The sequence below is a fragment of the Hippocampus guttulatus genome, chromosome 8 (assembly GCF_054856545.1).
Source record: "Hippocampus guttulatus isolate MCC_2025c chromosome 8, RoL_Hgut_1.0, whole genome shotgun sequence".
NCBI lineage: Eukaryota > Metazoa > Chordata > Actinopteri > Syngnathiformes > Syngnathidae > Hippocampus > Hippocampus guttulatus.
In genome coordinates, this window is record NC_141268.1 from 11,401,836 (window position 1) to 11,415,630 (window position 13,795).

The following is a 13,795-nucleotide window of genomic DNA, read 5'->3' on the forward strand; positions in this document are numbered from 1 at the left end:
CCCCCTCCCCAAGCTTCCTGAGGAATGATACAAAGTAGGGCTGTCCCGATCTGATCGTGTGATCTGAAATTGAGGTCGATCACGTTATCCGGCATCGAGTAAAAAAGATCAGTTTTATTATTTTCCAAACCAGCAGTACCTTAGTTTTATGTTTCACAATGTTCCAGTTAGTGTGACACGCACATGCCGCAGGCACGTCCTCTGCTGCGCACATCTCTCTTGCAGGCATAGAGACAGAGCGGTGGGTTTGTCTTTGTGGCTTGTTTGGAGGGAGAAGCAAGCTGAAAGATGCTCCGAAATAAGAGCCTTGTCTCATATGAAGAAGCATCCTCACTCAAAGAGGTGAGAGAGCTGAGCGTGTGACAGACAGGTTAGCGATCGTGACACGTCCAAATGAAAGAACTCCAAATAGAAGTTTAACGAGTGGACATTATTTGGTGACTAGCAAGCTTGTTCCATGCTGGTTGCATTTTATGAGGTCCTAAATCAATCAACAGCGACGCAGCTGCATGGACACAAGTCTATAAATAATGATGTAAATGTATTCTTGACCATTAGATTAATGAAATTTATCAAACGGAGGAATCCTTTGTTCAATGATAATGTTTAGATGGGACCCACAACCAAATTGGGGTTATTTGCGTCCCGAGGCAATTACATGAATATACACTTTCATAAACCGTCCTGCACGTTGATAAATATTGTGTATACCGTTAACATTCATTTTCTTTCATATATAAACGATGATCCATGTTATATAAATCGGTTACACTACAGCTCTGGACGCGCTTATTTTGTCAGGCTCCTTTTGGTGCGTGTGCCGACTGCAACGTTAATGCTAGTACCATTAGCCCATCTATGGCGTTTTGCATTGTGTGCAAATTGTGTGGTTTGATTGAATACACATTGAATAGCTCTCTTGAAATTCACGGGAAAATGTCACCTATATGTATTGAAACAATGATGATCTTCAATGTACTTACAAATTTACTTTGTGTGAAATCCTTCTGTTGTGTGATTTACCAGTCGATTGACAGATTACCTTTGGTACCTCCTAGCATCTCGTGCAATATCATTGTATGGTTCTGCCCAATGCCTGGGATGGATACATAACGATACATTGTTTGTTGTAAATAATATTTTTCAGACAAATGAAATTGGATAATTATCCATGGCATTCCTAATGGTGTCTCAGGGCACAGGAATCCTGTCAAGTGTCACATGAGCAACAGGATCGAATTTCTGTTTTGTTTTGTTTTAAATAGTTTTTATTAACTGCACGTCTACCATCCTGACGCCATGGGTGCTCTTTGCATCAGTCCTGCTCTTGCTGTTGGAAAACTGATTCAAAGAGCCAGTGTCTATTTTTAGAGATAATGCTGCTGTTGTGCTGAAGGATGACTCGTCGTGACAGGGCTCCCTCTGTGGTCAGAGTGCCTTCTAAATGCCCTGTCAATTAAAGCGACCCATCTCTTCGCTTGCCGCTTTGCCGCTTGCACGGAAAAAGTGTCGGTGGGAGGGGGAGGGGTTGGGTGTCGGACTGTTGCTCGTCATAGCCGTACCTCTTCCTGCATCGCCGACATGTTCTCCAGTGGCCTCGTTATGGTCCAGCATCATTGATTTGTCAAAGCGTCGTCTTGCCAAACAGAGGCCGGACATGCAGTGTAACACGAGAGAAACCATAGCGTTCGCCATGTAATTGTGCTTTTCATATATTGGTAATAAATGTTTTGCTGTACACTGCATAAACTAGGCTTTAAAAAACCCCAAAAGGGAATAATGACATTTTATGCAGCCTTATCTGTCAATAGAACAGGAAATTTGACGAGATGAGATTTCTTTTAAACAGGTAAAGTAGCTAGTCTCCAACAGATGTTTTAAAAATGCTGCCTTTTTGTACGACCGACACCGATGGAATTATGGTTTTATTTCATTTGTTTGAATCTCCATAATGAGTGCATTTGGTACAATAGATACAAGACTGTGTAAGCTGTAGCTGTGATCAAATAGTGTGTGTGCGTGTGTGTGTGTGTGTGTGTGTGTGTGTGTGTGTGTGTGTGTGTGTGTGTGTGTGTGTGTGTGTGTGTGTGTGTGTTTGTGTCCATACGGTATACAGCCCTTTCCCTTCTCTTCCTCCTCCGCACTGTGAATAAAACGAGGGGGGCCCTATAGGCACTGTGCATTTGCTCACGAGAGCCTGTGAGAGATTTTAGCATCAGTAGATTTTCAGATAATCACCAAGCACTTACAGTAAAATAACAAAATTACAATACAGGTCGGAGGAGACTGGGATTTGATCAGTATCATTTCCTATTCCTCAGCAAAATTACAATTCGGCTTGATGGCATTATCTGTTCAGTTGTTGCTCGCTCGCACGGATATGAAATGAGTTGTGCAATGGCCTTGTGGGAATTCTGAGTCACCTGACGCACACGTGGCTAATAGGCAACTTAACACATGTACTCTAAGTGATTATGTCAAGATCAGATTCACATGTTTTGAATATTCTCGTGTCAAACCGTGAATTCGTACCATGTTTCCTGCAGCAAAAGCATCTTTATTACTCGGGGTGAAATAATTTCCCAATAGTGGTGTTGTAAAAAATATATTTTATTAATGTGTGCGTATTGCTGCCTGGGATTTAAAAAAGCGGAAACATACTGTACATTTTATTTGAGAAGGAGGTCGGAGATGATTTTATTATTGGTGCGTCACTAGCGTTGTAGTAGTTTACATGCCTGACTTCTGTGGAGGCATCACGGGTTCACTTCCCACACTCAGACTGTGTAAATGCCCCAGCTCACTGCAACCCCGAAAAGGATAAGCGGTTTGTGAAAAAAAATGGATGATAATTCATGCTATAATTTGTTGCATTCCTAACAAACTTTGTTTTTGTTATTTGTAAATGAAAAATAGCTCGTCTATGGATTCATTTAGGTGATTGATCACTTGCCCCTCGCATGATGCGTGCTCGTATTGATTCGTCTATCTCCCATTGTGCTGCGGCTCAATAAATGTGCAGATTCTCCAGATGCAGATGGATCAAGGTTCAAAAAAGGAGGGGGATGAGAAATTATTTAGTCAATCATCACTTGGGTTCAGTATACTACATCGTATGTAACAAGACTAACACCTCGAATAGCATTTAATTTAAGACACATCATCTCTGGCTGGATTTACGCCTCAAAAATCAAGTGAAACGGTTGCCAAATTATTTTCAATTTTTTTTCTTTTTTTTTGCTTTTGACTTACGCTCGGGATGTAGGTCACGGCATCATAAATGGAACTCTGGAAATGTATCGTGCCAATGTGAATGCAGCATAAACGGGCAGATCATAAATCCAATGTGTACGCTTTACGGACACGTTAGCCACATCTGGTAATACTGTACGTCGGCAGCATGACTTACTCGTAACTGAGTGTTACTATCTCAGTAAATGTTAAACGTTTTATTTATCAGAATGTGCATTCAAGAAAAATCAAAAAGCGTTTATAAACGTAATTGCCTGGGTCGCTCCTGAATCCTCTTCACTGCTGAAGTTGGTGGTTATTCCCCTTTAATTTTCGTAAAGGTCCTGAAGCCCAAGGTCACAGGTCAGTGTGACCCATTATAAGTCTAACCCAGAGGGATAAAAGGGACATCTCGTCAGTCATGCCTTCTGTCTGTGATTGGTTGTTATACATCAAGTGTGGCGGTTTCATAAAAGTCTAATTAAAATTACAAGGTGGGGTCATATCATTTTATGAATGTACTCGTCTCAGGTCATACTGACCGTTTTAGCTAATATAATACGTGAGGGTTTTCTTGGTTGTTTTTTTGGTGTTTGTGTGTGTTATTTTTTATTTTTTAAGTGCAAACTGCTCCTGTTACCGTATTTTCCGCACTAAAAGGTGCACCTAAAAGCCTTCCATTATCTTAAAAGCTCACAGCGCGCCTTAAAATCCGATGCGCCATGTGTATGGTCATTATGGTAATATTTTGACCCCAAAATGTCTCCTTGATAGAGACATGCTTACAACGCAGAGTTCAAACTTAAGGCGATCGATTACGCAGTTGAACACGGAAATAGAGCAGTGGCAAAAGAGTTAAATGTTAACGAGACAATGTTATAACTCGCTGTTGGTGAAGTGAACTGTGTCGCTGCTTTATGAAATACGTTTTACTGACATCTGATCGTTCTGTTGGCATTTCCTTGAGCGTAGCTCCATCTAGTGGATGCATTGTAGATTGCATCTTATAATGCGGTGCGCCAATGCATGAAACAAATTACAACGGTACTGTGCTGTAGTTTACATCCATGTTGTCACTGCCTCCTAGTGACACTTGTGTAGGTATTAAAACTTTCATGCACCCTGTAACCTGACAACACGATAAGATGTCCACTGTAGTAACCGCTGTCCCTGATCGTGTTAAAATGCAATTTGGGATTCTGACTATGCAACTTGTTCCTTGCAGTCCGTCATCATAAACACAGACATATCGTATGTAACAATGATACTGAAAATGTACATATAGATCATATCCTGAAAAAATATCGGCGATCAGCAGTTGATCGGAATTGGGCCGCAGCACCTGCGGAGTAAATCCAATCCAAATACAGACATACTAAGTGGATCTTTATTCGATTACATTGTATGACACCACTGTGTCTGTGCAGCCTTTTGCTCTTGTCCGTGGCCTATCCCCCCCTCCCCCACACCTCCACAACTCATTAAAGCTCCTCCATGCCACGACTCCTGGGGCCCTGGAGCTGAGCGGAATACAACGTGGCATTACGTTTCCACTGCCATTGTGGCGACTGCGTGCCGAGCTCTGACGCTTAACAGCCTAGGGAGTGAGTGCTTTTGTTCACCGAAATGTGATGTTGGCTGTTGATGTAATCCCTCATTCAGGAGGATGTATGGCACCCCTCATCTTGCTTGAAGGTAAGTGTAATGGAACATGCCGATGGAGTGTGGCTTCTCCGCACTCTGCATACTATGTTGAGTCCAAATTTTGATTTCAGTCAAATTAAAGCTTTCATATAGGGTTCTATTGGAGGCCGGGCGCCACAAAAAAAAAAAAAAAAAAAAAAAAAAGGTCATCGTTCCAAGAATACAGCTGTCAGTTTGCAATCGTCTGTCTGCCAGATTCCATTGATAGGTGGACTCTATAAGTGCTTCGCTTGCCACATCTGTTCCTGATGGCATCGTGTTTAATTATCCGCTTGCCACACTAGCTGCTCCACTCAGATAAGCTTGAGTATGAGATGACTGGGAGCGTGCAGCTCATGCACTCGTCAAGTTTATTAACATGTCACAAATGGTGGTACGGGCTGTAAAAAAAAAATTTAAAAAAGAATATACTAACATCTTAATTGTCTTTATTTTTAATTTTGCACTTACCTTAAAGGATTGAAGCTGTAACCTAATGATGTTTACGTATGTGCTATGATTTACATATACGCCGATTAGTCGCATCTATCAGTAACTACTCGATGAGCAAAAGAGTCGTTTTGGGTGCCTTAACTGGTGTCAAGTTGCCAGTTGGTGGAATGAATTAATTGATTCATTTATTTATTTTTACTTGTCTCGAAAATGCATGCCGTGCACTATTGCTTTAGAATGTGATACACAAAATGCCTTTCCGTTGCTAGCAAATGTCATGCTACACCCAGTAAAAAGAAAAACATTAAATTAATATCGGATGTAAACTTCATTTTTAACATTCAAATGAGTTAGTTTTCACATATTTTTAAAATTGAGCAGGAAATTCATGTTGAACTAAAATTTGTGTAATGTCGTTTTTGGGGGGATACCCCACATTTCAATACAATATTGAACATTTGAAAGAAGAAGGAGAAAAAGAATGAAAACGTCGTGGCCCTCAGCTTTTAAAATGTACTGCTTCTCAATGACTTGTTTCCTCTCTGGCTTGTTACCACAGAGTCTTTAAGTAAATGTTATATTTGCACTTGAAGCCAAGGAAATATGACCAATATGGAATTGGAAAAGCGATCAGATCATGCATAGCTGCGTTCTCTTTATCTTTGCATTCTGATTTGACTTTGAAATATTTTAAGCCAATTTGAGTTGTGAGAAGGGAGTTTGGTCCCGTAGGATTCCATCGGAATCATTCAGTCTATAAAAGCTTTGGTGTGGTTTTTTTTCCTTATTCAGTTGTATTTCTGAGCATAGTTTATCCAATTTGATACGATCTTGTCACACACCAACGGCGGTCAAACAGCGACTCATTTCTGTCTGTCACCCCCCCTCCCCACCCCGCTGGTTTTTGGCATATATTGTTACAGATAAAGTTACATAATGAATATTTTATGGGCAGCTGAACAGTCCCTTGTGAAGGAACTGATGGGGCTGACCAGGGTGAGCCTTTTCTTTGGATGGGACACGGTTTGTGTTCAAGTTCACTGCAGGGCAACGCTGTGGCACAAAAAGTGTCCGTGCAAATAATGCTGCGCCTTTTCTTTGAGGAGTTCTTGTCAACACAACAGATTTCAATGCCTTGCATTCTCACGCTGCCTTGACTGTTTCTCCGCGTCGCGCTCTTCATATCCCTCCCACCAGTTTCCCTCCCTCCCCCTCTCTCTCTCTTTCCTCTCCCATCTCTTGCCTATGTGCAACGTGCCGCTTCACGGTCAGCACAAGGCGGGCAGATGTAAGTTGAGTCAAGGCGACGGTGAGAGAGGTGACAATGAGGTCGAGCGGGAGAATGGATTTCCAGCAGCCGACCCGACTGTCAAGGTGGACACGGCAGATGTGAGGATCTTCTTGTGTTGCTTCAGTGTCATCGTTTGGATTTTTTTTTTCACATCGCCATCCCTTTTTAAACAGCAGGCAGCGTGGAGGTGTAAAACTCCAGCTTGGAGCGAAGCCTCGAAAGGAAACAACCGCACTCTAAATCTGCCCATCAGCCTCTCATGAGCATCTGATTCAAATGCCGAAAAGCGACGTACAGAGGAATCCAAGAAGACCCTCAACAAGAAAATCATTCCCTTTTTACTTTATTCATACTTTGGATACTTTTTATCCGCACTCCCATTCTTGTGCCTGAGGAATATTGTGAGCTTGTCAGTCCATTTATCAAGCGGGAAGTGATTTCTAACACAAGCAAGGCGTGTGACACTTGCCCCAGGGACGAGGCCACCTTTTACAACCAAACAACCTCATGGAGCAAATGAGCCGCCCAGTCGCAGTTCAATCCTAGTTCATCCACCTGATTTAAAAAAAATAAATAAATAAACATTGGGTATATTGGTTCCATATTTGTTATTTGGTAGTGACGAGTCCAGCATGCAAGTCTCTCTGGTTTGCACGGACCACCGCGGCGGAGTGAGCCGCACCACAGAGGACCGTCTCAACCGGCAAAACGCCAACAGCCCCGGTACGGGGACACGAAGCAAATTCCGAGCTGTGGCCATGGTGGCTCGAAGTCTTGGTCAGCTCTCTGTTCAGAGTGTGCCGTCTTCCAGCGAACAAAGCATGAGGACCGGCATGAAGTATAGGTAGGGCGCGTTCGAGAAAACATTCCTTTTGTTGGAAGTCCCGAATTGTCTTTCATCATTTGTCATGTCCATCAAAACTGGGTCACTAAACGGGCTGCCGGATGAGCATTCAGGAAATGGTTCCTTGTGATCAACCCAACTATGAAAAAGTCAAAATAACTGGTCAATATCAAGATTAAATAAACCCATTTTAAACAGGATTTACCTAAAAGGGTTAGTTGAATGAAGACGTATGTTTTTTCATATCATTCTATAATTGTATTTTTTTTTACCTATATAAAATGACAATTAAATTGATTAAACCTAAAATAAAAATTTAATTGATTAAAGCTAACAGATCAAGAGGGGAAAATATCATTCAAAACATCAGCGAGTAAAACTCAAGAAATGTGCACTGCTTTTTTGTTTTGTTTTTAAATACATTGTAACCTAACCCTACTGCAATGTTGTTTACATCCGTGCTCCGCCAGCAGTGCACCATAAATACTTATTTGGGGAAGGATCATTGATGCAGTTACATTAAGCTAATACTTGCATGGGGCCTCATTTGATCAAAGGATTAAAAGTACAGGTTCCAAATTAATTTGAGTACGACTTAATTTGAGTGAGCCCGAGTACCAAAATGAAACGTGTAATGCGTGTTGATAAATCCCACCGGTTCTTAAGTGTCCCGCTTGCGCAAGTCTAGCCTAATTTGCATTGAGAAAAGCCCCCCCAAATAGATTCGCAGCATCCCTTTTTAAGAAAAATCATGGCAAAAAGAGCGGAAAGAACATGCGAGATGAATGAGGAGTAGAAACAAATGAATAGGACTGTTTGGAATAACGAAGGCATGTCTTACCCAACGTGCCACGGCCCACGGAAGAAAATTGTCTATAGTTAACTGAAGGACGACGAGCAAGTGATTTGGATCGGCATATTTCAAACTGGCTACACATTAACGTCTTAGCTGGCGCCTTCTTTACTTCTACGCATGGTATCCTTCCAAAGCTTTGAGATCGTGTTAGTATGTACAGTATAATCTTAATGCCAGAGTTGCACTGAGGCAACGGGTCGGTCGGTCATCTCTTTGAACAAAGTTAAGTCACACTTTGATTCAGTGTACATATGCCACATGCTCGTGCCTGCGCGGAAGCACTTGTTTGCTATTTCGGCACGTTTTCTTTGTTGATTTCACAAAACACGCTTCCGTGCTCCAAAATTCATCTTACTTGTAATTATAGAAGGGGTTGGGGTTTGCTTCCTGATTTTTATATTTTTTTTCTGTCGCAAACATTTTTTGAAAAACTTTTCCGTTGATATTGATTGCGTCTATCGCGATACAAATTGATCTTGAATTTTCATCCAACCCTAGAAATGTTCTTCCACTAGTTGAATCATATAACGTAAGTCTTGGTTTCCTGTGAGTAAATTAGCTGTCCCTTTTACGAAATGAGCCCTGATTTCACACTAGTACAATTAGATGATCATCATTATTTCAGTAAGCAGTACATCATTTTCATGCCTCTTTTTTGGGGCGGGGGGTGTTGTTAAAATGCGTGCCTTTGCTGAAGTTAGGAAAAACTGGACGAGATTATGCTCTACAAATGTACCTAATGAGGTTGCCCTATATACTGGAAAATCTATGGCAACTCTTTCTTTTATTTTGTCTCATGTAGAGTATTCCTCTTAATGTTTTTTTACAGCACGCCATGCATTTTAATTGGAACAAAATGTTTAATTGGCTGTTGTCTATGGGATGTACATTAGTCATCCTCCGCAGCCTTGCTGAATACTCATCACACTCCTTTGCATCTGATGTGCTCAGGGCAGCGATGCCACAATGGCGCAATCTAATTATTCAAGTTAATGATATTGAATGAGTAGAACCGCATCTGCCCTCGAGGGTGTTGTGTGCTGTTTGTGCCGTTTTACTTTCACGCTTTTGTCCAAAGTACACAACGTGCTGCGTGCTAGCGCGCCGGGATCGGAGTGAATGCGGCGCAGCCTTGTGTAGGCACCCCAAGGTTGCCAGCTCGCTGTGGGTGCAGCGCAATGCTCATAAGAATGAAAGAGCTCGAATGGAGAGATTGAAAGGCGAGCGTAGGCATGATGCTCAAGAGTCATCTGCGGTCTTTATTCGCCAATTCATCTTGGGAGTTGCCGTTCTCTTGGCCATCCATTCCTGGTTTATTCTCAAACAGAGAAGACAGTAGTGAGTCCCTGCATATTTCCCATCATGTATTTTTTGTATTGACAGATTTGTTTTTTTTGGGGGGGGGGTGAACTTATCCTTTATTATTCACTAAAATCTCACCTATTTGCTGTATATGTGTTCAGGCCAAAACCATGCCAAGGAACGACGGCAGAATCTGACTTTTCGTATAACAACCTTTTTTGTAGTCTTCCTTTTTCACTTGAGTTTTTTTTCAGCAACGTTATTTCCAGTTTTTCTACCGCCGCTCAGTTTCCAAACTAAAAAAACGAGTAACTCAGCCATAACAGTACAATAACACATTTTTACAAAACCTTCTTTGGCCTCATGGTGGCTTATTGAGTAGAACTGACTTTTGACAGGATACGCCACCCCCAACTTGCCCAAGTATTTTTGGGCATACAGGGATTGTTGTCAAATAAATGCTTGCATTGTACAATACACCTTGAGTCTGTTGAATATGCTCGCAAATGCAGCCAACTTTTCAGTGTGTGGCGGCAAAAATGTCAGCCAGCCACACAAGCGCGAATGCTTCTTTTAATGATTTTATCCATACTTGGGGGGGGGGGGGGCAAAAATAAATTCTGCAAAGGTGTGTGTCAAAAAGGTGTGTGTCAGACTGTGCACACAAGGCATCTTAAATCCTTCCTGTATAAAAATAAATCAATAAGTATCCCATTCTGGATGTGTACTTTGCCACATTAACGACTTCCCTTTGAGCTATCCTCCCATTGACTGAGGCGCTCATGACCCGCTACGCATTTTGGCATCGGAGACTGCACGCTTGTCATCTTGTGTTTCATGTTGAATTATTGATACTATTATATATATTTTTTTAAACGATACGCATGTGGATGGTCGGGTCGCCAACTGTCAAGCTATGGCTATCTTAAAACATGATTTCTTGTGTGTGTTGTGGGCTGATGACTTGTGCTATGTAACAGGCTGATGCTTGTTATTGAGTATTTGTACTGTCGAATTGTAATTCACTCAACTCAACCTTTGTGGTTCAAACGGTTGGGTCATAACAGGAACATTGTATTGAACATTGACATCTCGGGTGTTCGGCGAGACTCTCGGAGCATTCAAATACAGTAGGACATTTCCAACTCGGAAAAAAAGGTTCCTCAATGCAATAAACATTGATGGCTACAAAAATGTAAATGTGGGTTTTCTGTCAATCTACAAAAGCTGACATATATTAAGTAGAACGTTGGGGGTGACATCCCTTTACTCTTTTTACTTCATTACAATCAATGGTCCATCTAGTCTCTTAGGTTACCAAAAAAAAAAATGTTTTTATCTATCGTGTGAAATGCACCCAAGTTTTCGATAGCTCTAAACTGGCACTGACCTTTCAACAAAGCCGCATGAATATCGAATGAAGCTGGAACATGCACGCGCACGTACGATTGAGCATTTGCGTGTGCTCGAGTACCGACATCTTTATGCTAATTCACCTTTCACGCGCACGGAAACTTGGAAGTCATTTTTCCCGATGCCACCCTCAGTCACGATTCCGTAAAACAAAATTCACACATATCTAGAACCAACACACAACACTTTACACTGAAATGCTGCAGTGCTTCGTCGTAATGCGGCACATGACATCGGCAGTAATGATAACGGCGTTAGAATGACAAGAAAAGTAATTAGATTACTCAATTTTGCTGGAATTAACGGCGTTACTAATGCCGTTATACTTGAACGGTGTTATTCCCAACCCTGATGGTTGGGATGTCAAACGTTAAATATGTTCAAGATGGCATGCTGCCCAAAGACTTAAACAATGAACAGCACATTTTTTGGTGGCCTTTTGTCAAATCCTCCACATAAATAGATATAGTGTGTAAAACATGTGATATAGTTTTCTTGTTGAATTGTTTGAAAATGTTTCAAATTTTTATAAATGTATTTTTAATATTATCTGAAATATTCTAATTAGTGTCCTAAGAGTATTCTGTTGAACTAATACAAATAAAACACATTTGAAGTTGTTTAGATCTCCGCTATGCCAGGGTATTATTTCCTTCTTTTTTTTTTTTTGTCTTTCTTTTAAAGTTATCTAAAATAATTGACCTGTTTCGTCATCCGCTGCTTGTTGCAAACAAACGATCTTGACATCATCTACAGTGCGACAAATAAGACAACTATACAATACATTAGCAAATACGGTCACGCCGTACCATCCGAAAAAAAGGATGCGACCAAATCCTATGCCGAGTGAAAACGTTGGTAGCGGCGGTGCAAAGGTTCCTGTGGACCCCTGTGACAGACAGATACAAGTGTTTGCCATTCGAAAAAGAGTGTGAGAAACATGATAGAATTCAAGAAGCATAACAAAGTCCCAAAATAGCTTCCGCCTGTCCCCACCTCCACATTTTCCATAGGCCATCAAGAATCTTCAATCAAGGGAAAAGTGCTGTTTTTATGCACTTTATTAGTCATTTATATTTATTTTACACTGTTTGCTTAGGGTTAGAGTGATGTAAAAGTCTTTATTTATCATGAAAATAATGTTTCCTATTCTGTCTGTAATGGATTATTCCTACTCACGTTATTTTCCATGGGAAATTCTTTCCATGCAAGTTGGTGTTTCCAGACTTTCGGTAAATGCATTCATCACGTAAACAACTTTACACTGGTACTTGTGGCATCATGAGAAAGACTTAACAGACCTTTTTGGACGGGCGTCGGTTACTGGCGGGTTTTTGCTATTTGTGGCACGGCTCGGTCCCAACGAATAGTGGTGGTTCACCGTACACTTTTGCACACTAATCCAAACGGTATAATAGCTGTGTGAAATTCAAATGTGCCTGATTTGCATAAGGTCCTCTCCGTGGCTTCTTCAGTATGGCAGCCTTGAGCGGCCCGCTCGTGACTATTAGGCTGCATTTATGGGCGAGAGCGCAGGCTGGCTCGGAAAAGGACCTCCCCTGCAGGGTTGAGGATAGAAAATATCAACCTGAATGTCTTCTTACTCTGGCTCCGAGGCGGCATCCTCCCCATAGACAGAAGCATTCAGTAATGTGACACTGGCTCTTCTTGAAGTCCGGACCACATTTCTCCTACGGAACTAAATAGGTGCCTTCAAGTCCGGGCTGAATTAATAATGCACACAAAATGCTTTATGATTCCCGTATGGAAAGCAGTCCTGCCAAGGTGATGGAAAAATGGCTGTGAAATTGGGCAGTCCTTCACGTGATGCTGCTGTGATTTGACGCAACGCTCTCAACTCCTGTCCTGGTCTGTCAAACCTTTTTGAAAACATGACATACTTGTACAAGAGCATCTCTCTAACAAGTCGAGAGGTGGCAACAGCACCTGCTTCACATTCATTTATGTCACTGCTCGTGTTTTTTTTTTTAACTCAACCAAGATCTCAACCACAGTTGATTAGATTTTTTTTGTTTGTTTTTTTAACATTGTCAAATAGTTTTACATAACCCCTGATTTCTGTTTTCAAATGTAGGGAGTAAAAGTAAACAAATGTACTGAAAAACAAATATAAATGTATAGATACTTAAAAAAGCTACTTTAGTGGAGTAAGAAAGTATTTGTACTTCCCACTGCTGCTTAAGTGCAAAATATTTGAATAAAACCTGAGGCAGACCTGAATATTTTCCATCAAAACACAATATTCCTTTTTAGCTACAGGGGGCATTTAAATTAGACATCCGCCTCACTTGCTGCATATGCGAATGCATACACGCGACTCATTTAGAGTGGTGCTGAAGGGCACATTTAGAAGAGAATGATAAGATAAGATAAGAAAACCTTTATTAGTCTCGCAATGGAGAAATTCCCAATTCACAGCAGCAAAGTTATGAAAGGAAGAAGTAGAACAACAAAACATAGGAGCTGCTGGAAAAGCAGCCACTCACGCGGCGCCATTTTGAAGTCAAAATAACAAAAATAACACAACACAACACAACACATCAGACACAGACAGTCGTGCAATCTTCACCAATTTTCTGCATACACTTTGTTGTCTGAAGCAGTTCTAGATGAAAGAGGAGAGGATCAAAGTGTCCTTTCACCAGTGGATCAGAGACGTCATGCTGAAAATGTGCACACGTCTGCTACAAGCTAAGTTTTG

General features: G+C 41.3%; 1 protein-coding gene across 8 annotated transcripts in view; it reads left to right on the top strand.

The window, feature by feature from the left end:
* kcnab2a (potassium voltage-gated channel subfamily A regulatory beta subunit 2a) overlaps nt 1-13,795 on the top strand; it is a 73,618-nt gene that overhangs the window by 36,502 nt on the left and 23,321 nt on the right. Inside the window, exon 1 of one of the 8 annotated variants that reach the window (XM_086116871.1) lies at nt 6,621-7,502. The exons of 6 other annotated variants lie outside the window; for them this stretch is intronic. In XM_086116871.1, the coding sequence (XP_085972997.1) occupies nt 7,291-7,502 (212 nt within the window). In that variant the 5' untranslated portion in view covers nt 6,621-7,290. Of the gene's footprint in view, nt 1-6,620; nt 7,503-13,795 lie in introns of those variants that run through there. One more of the 8 variants, XM_086116872.1, reaches the window with a different exon arrangement.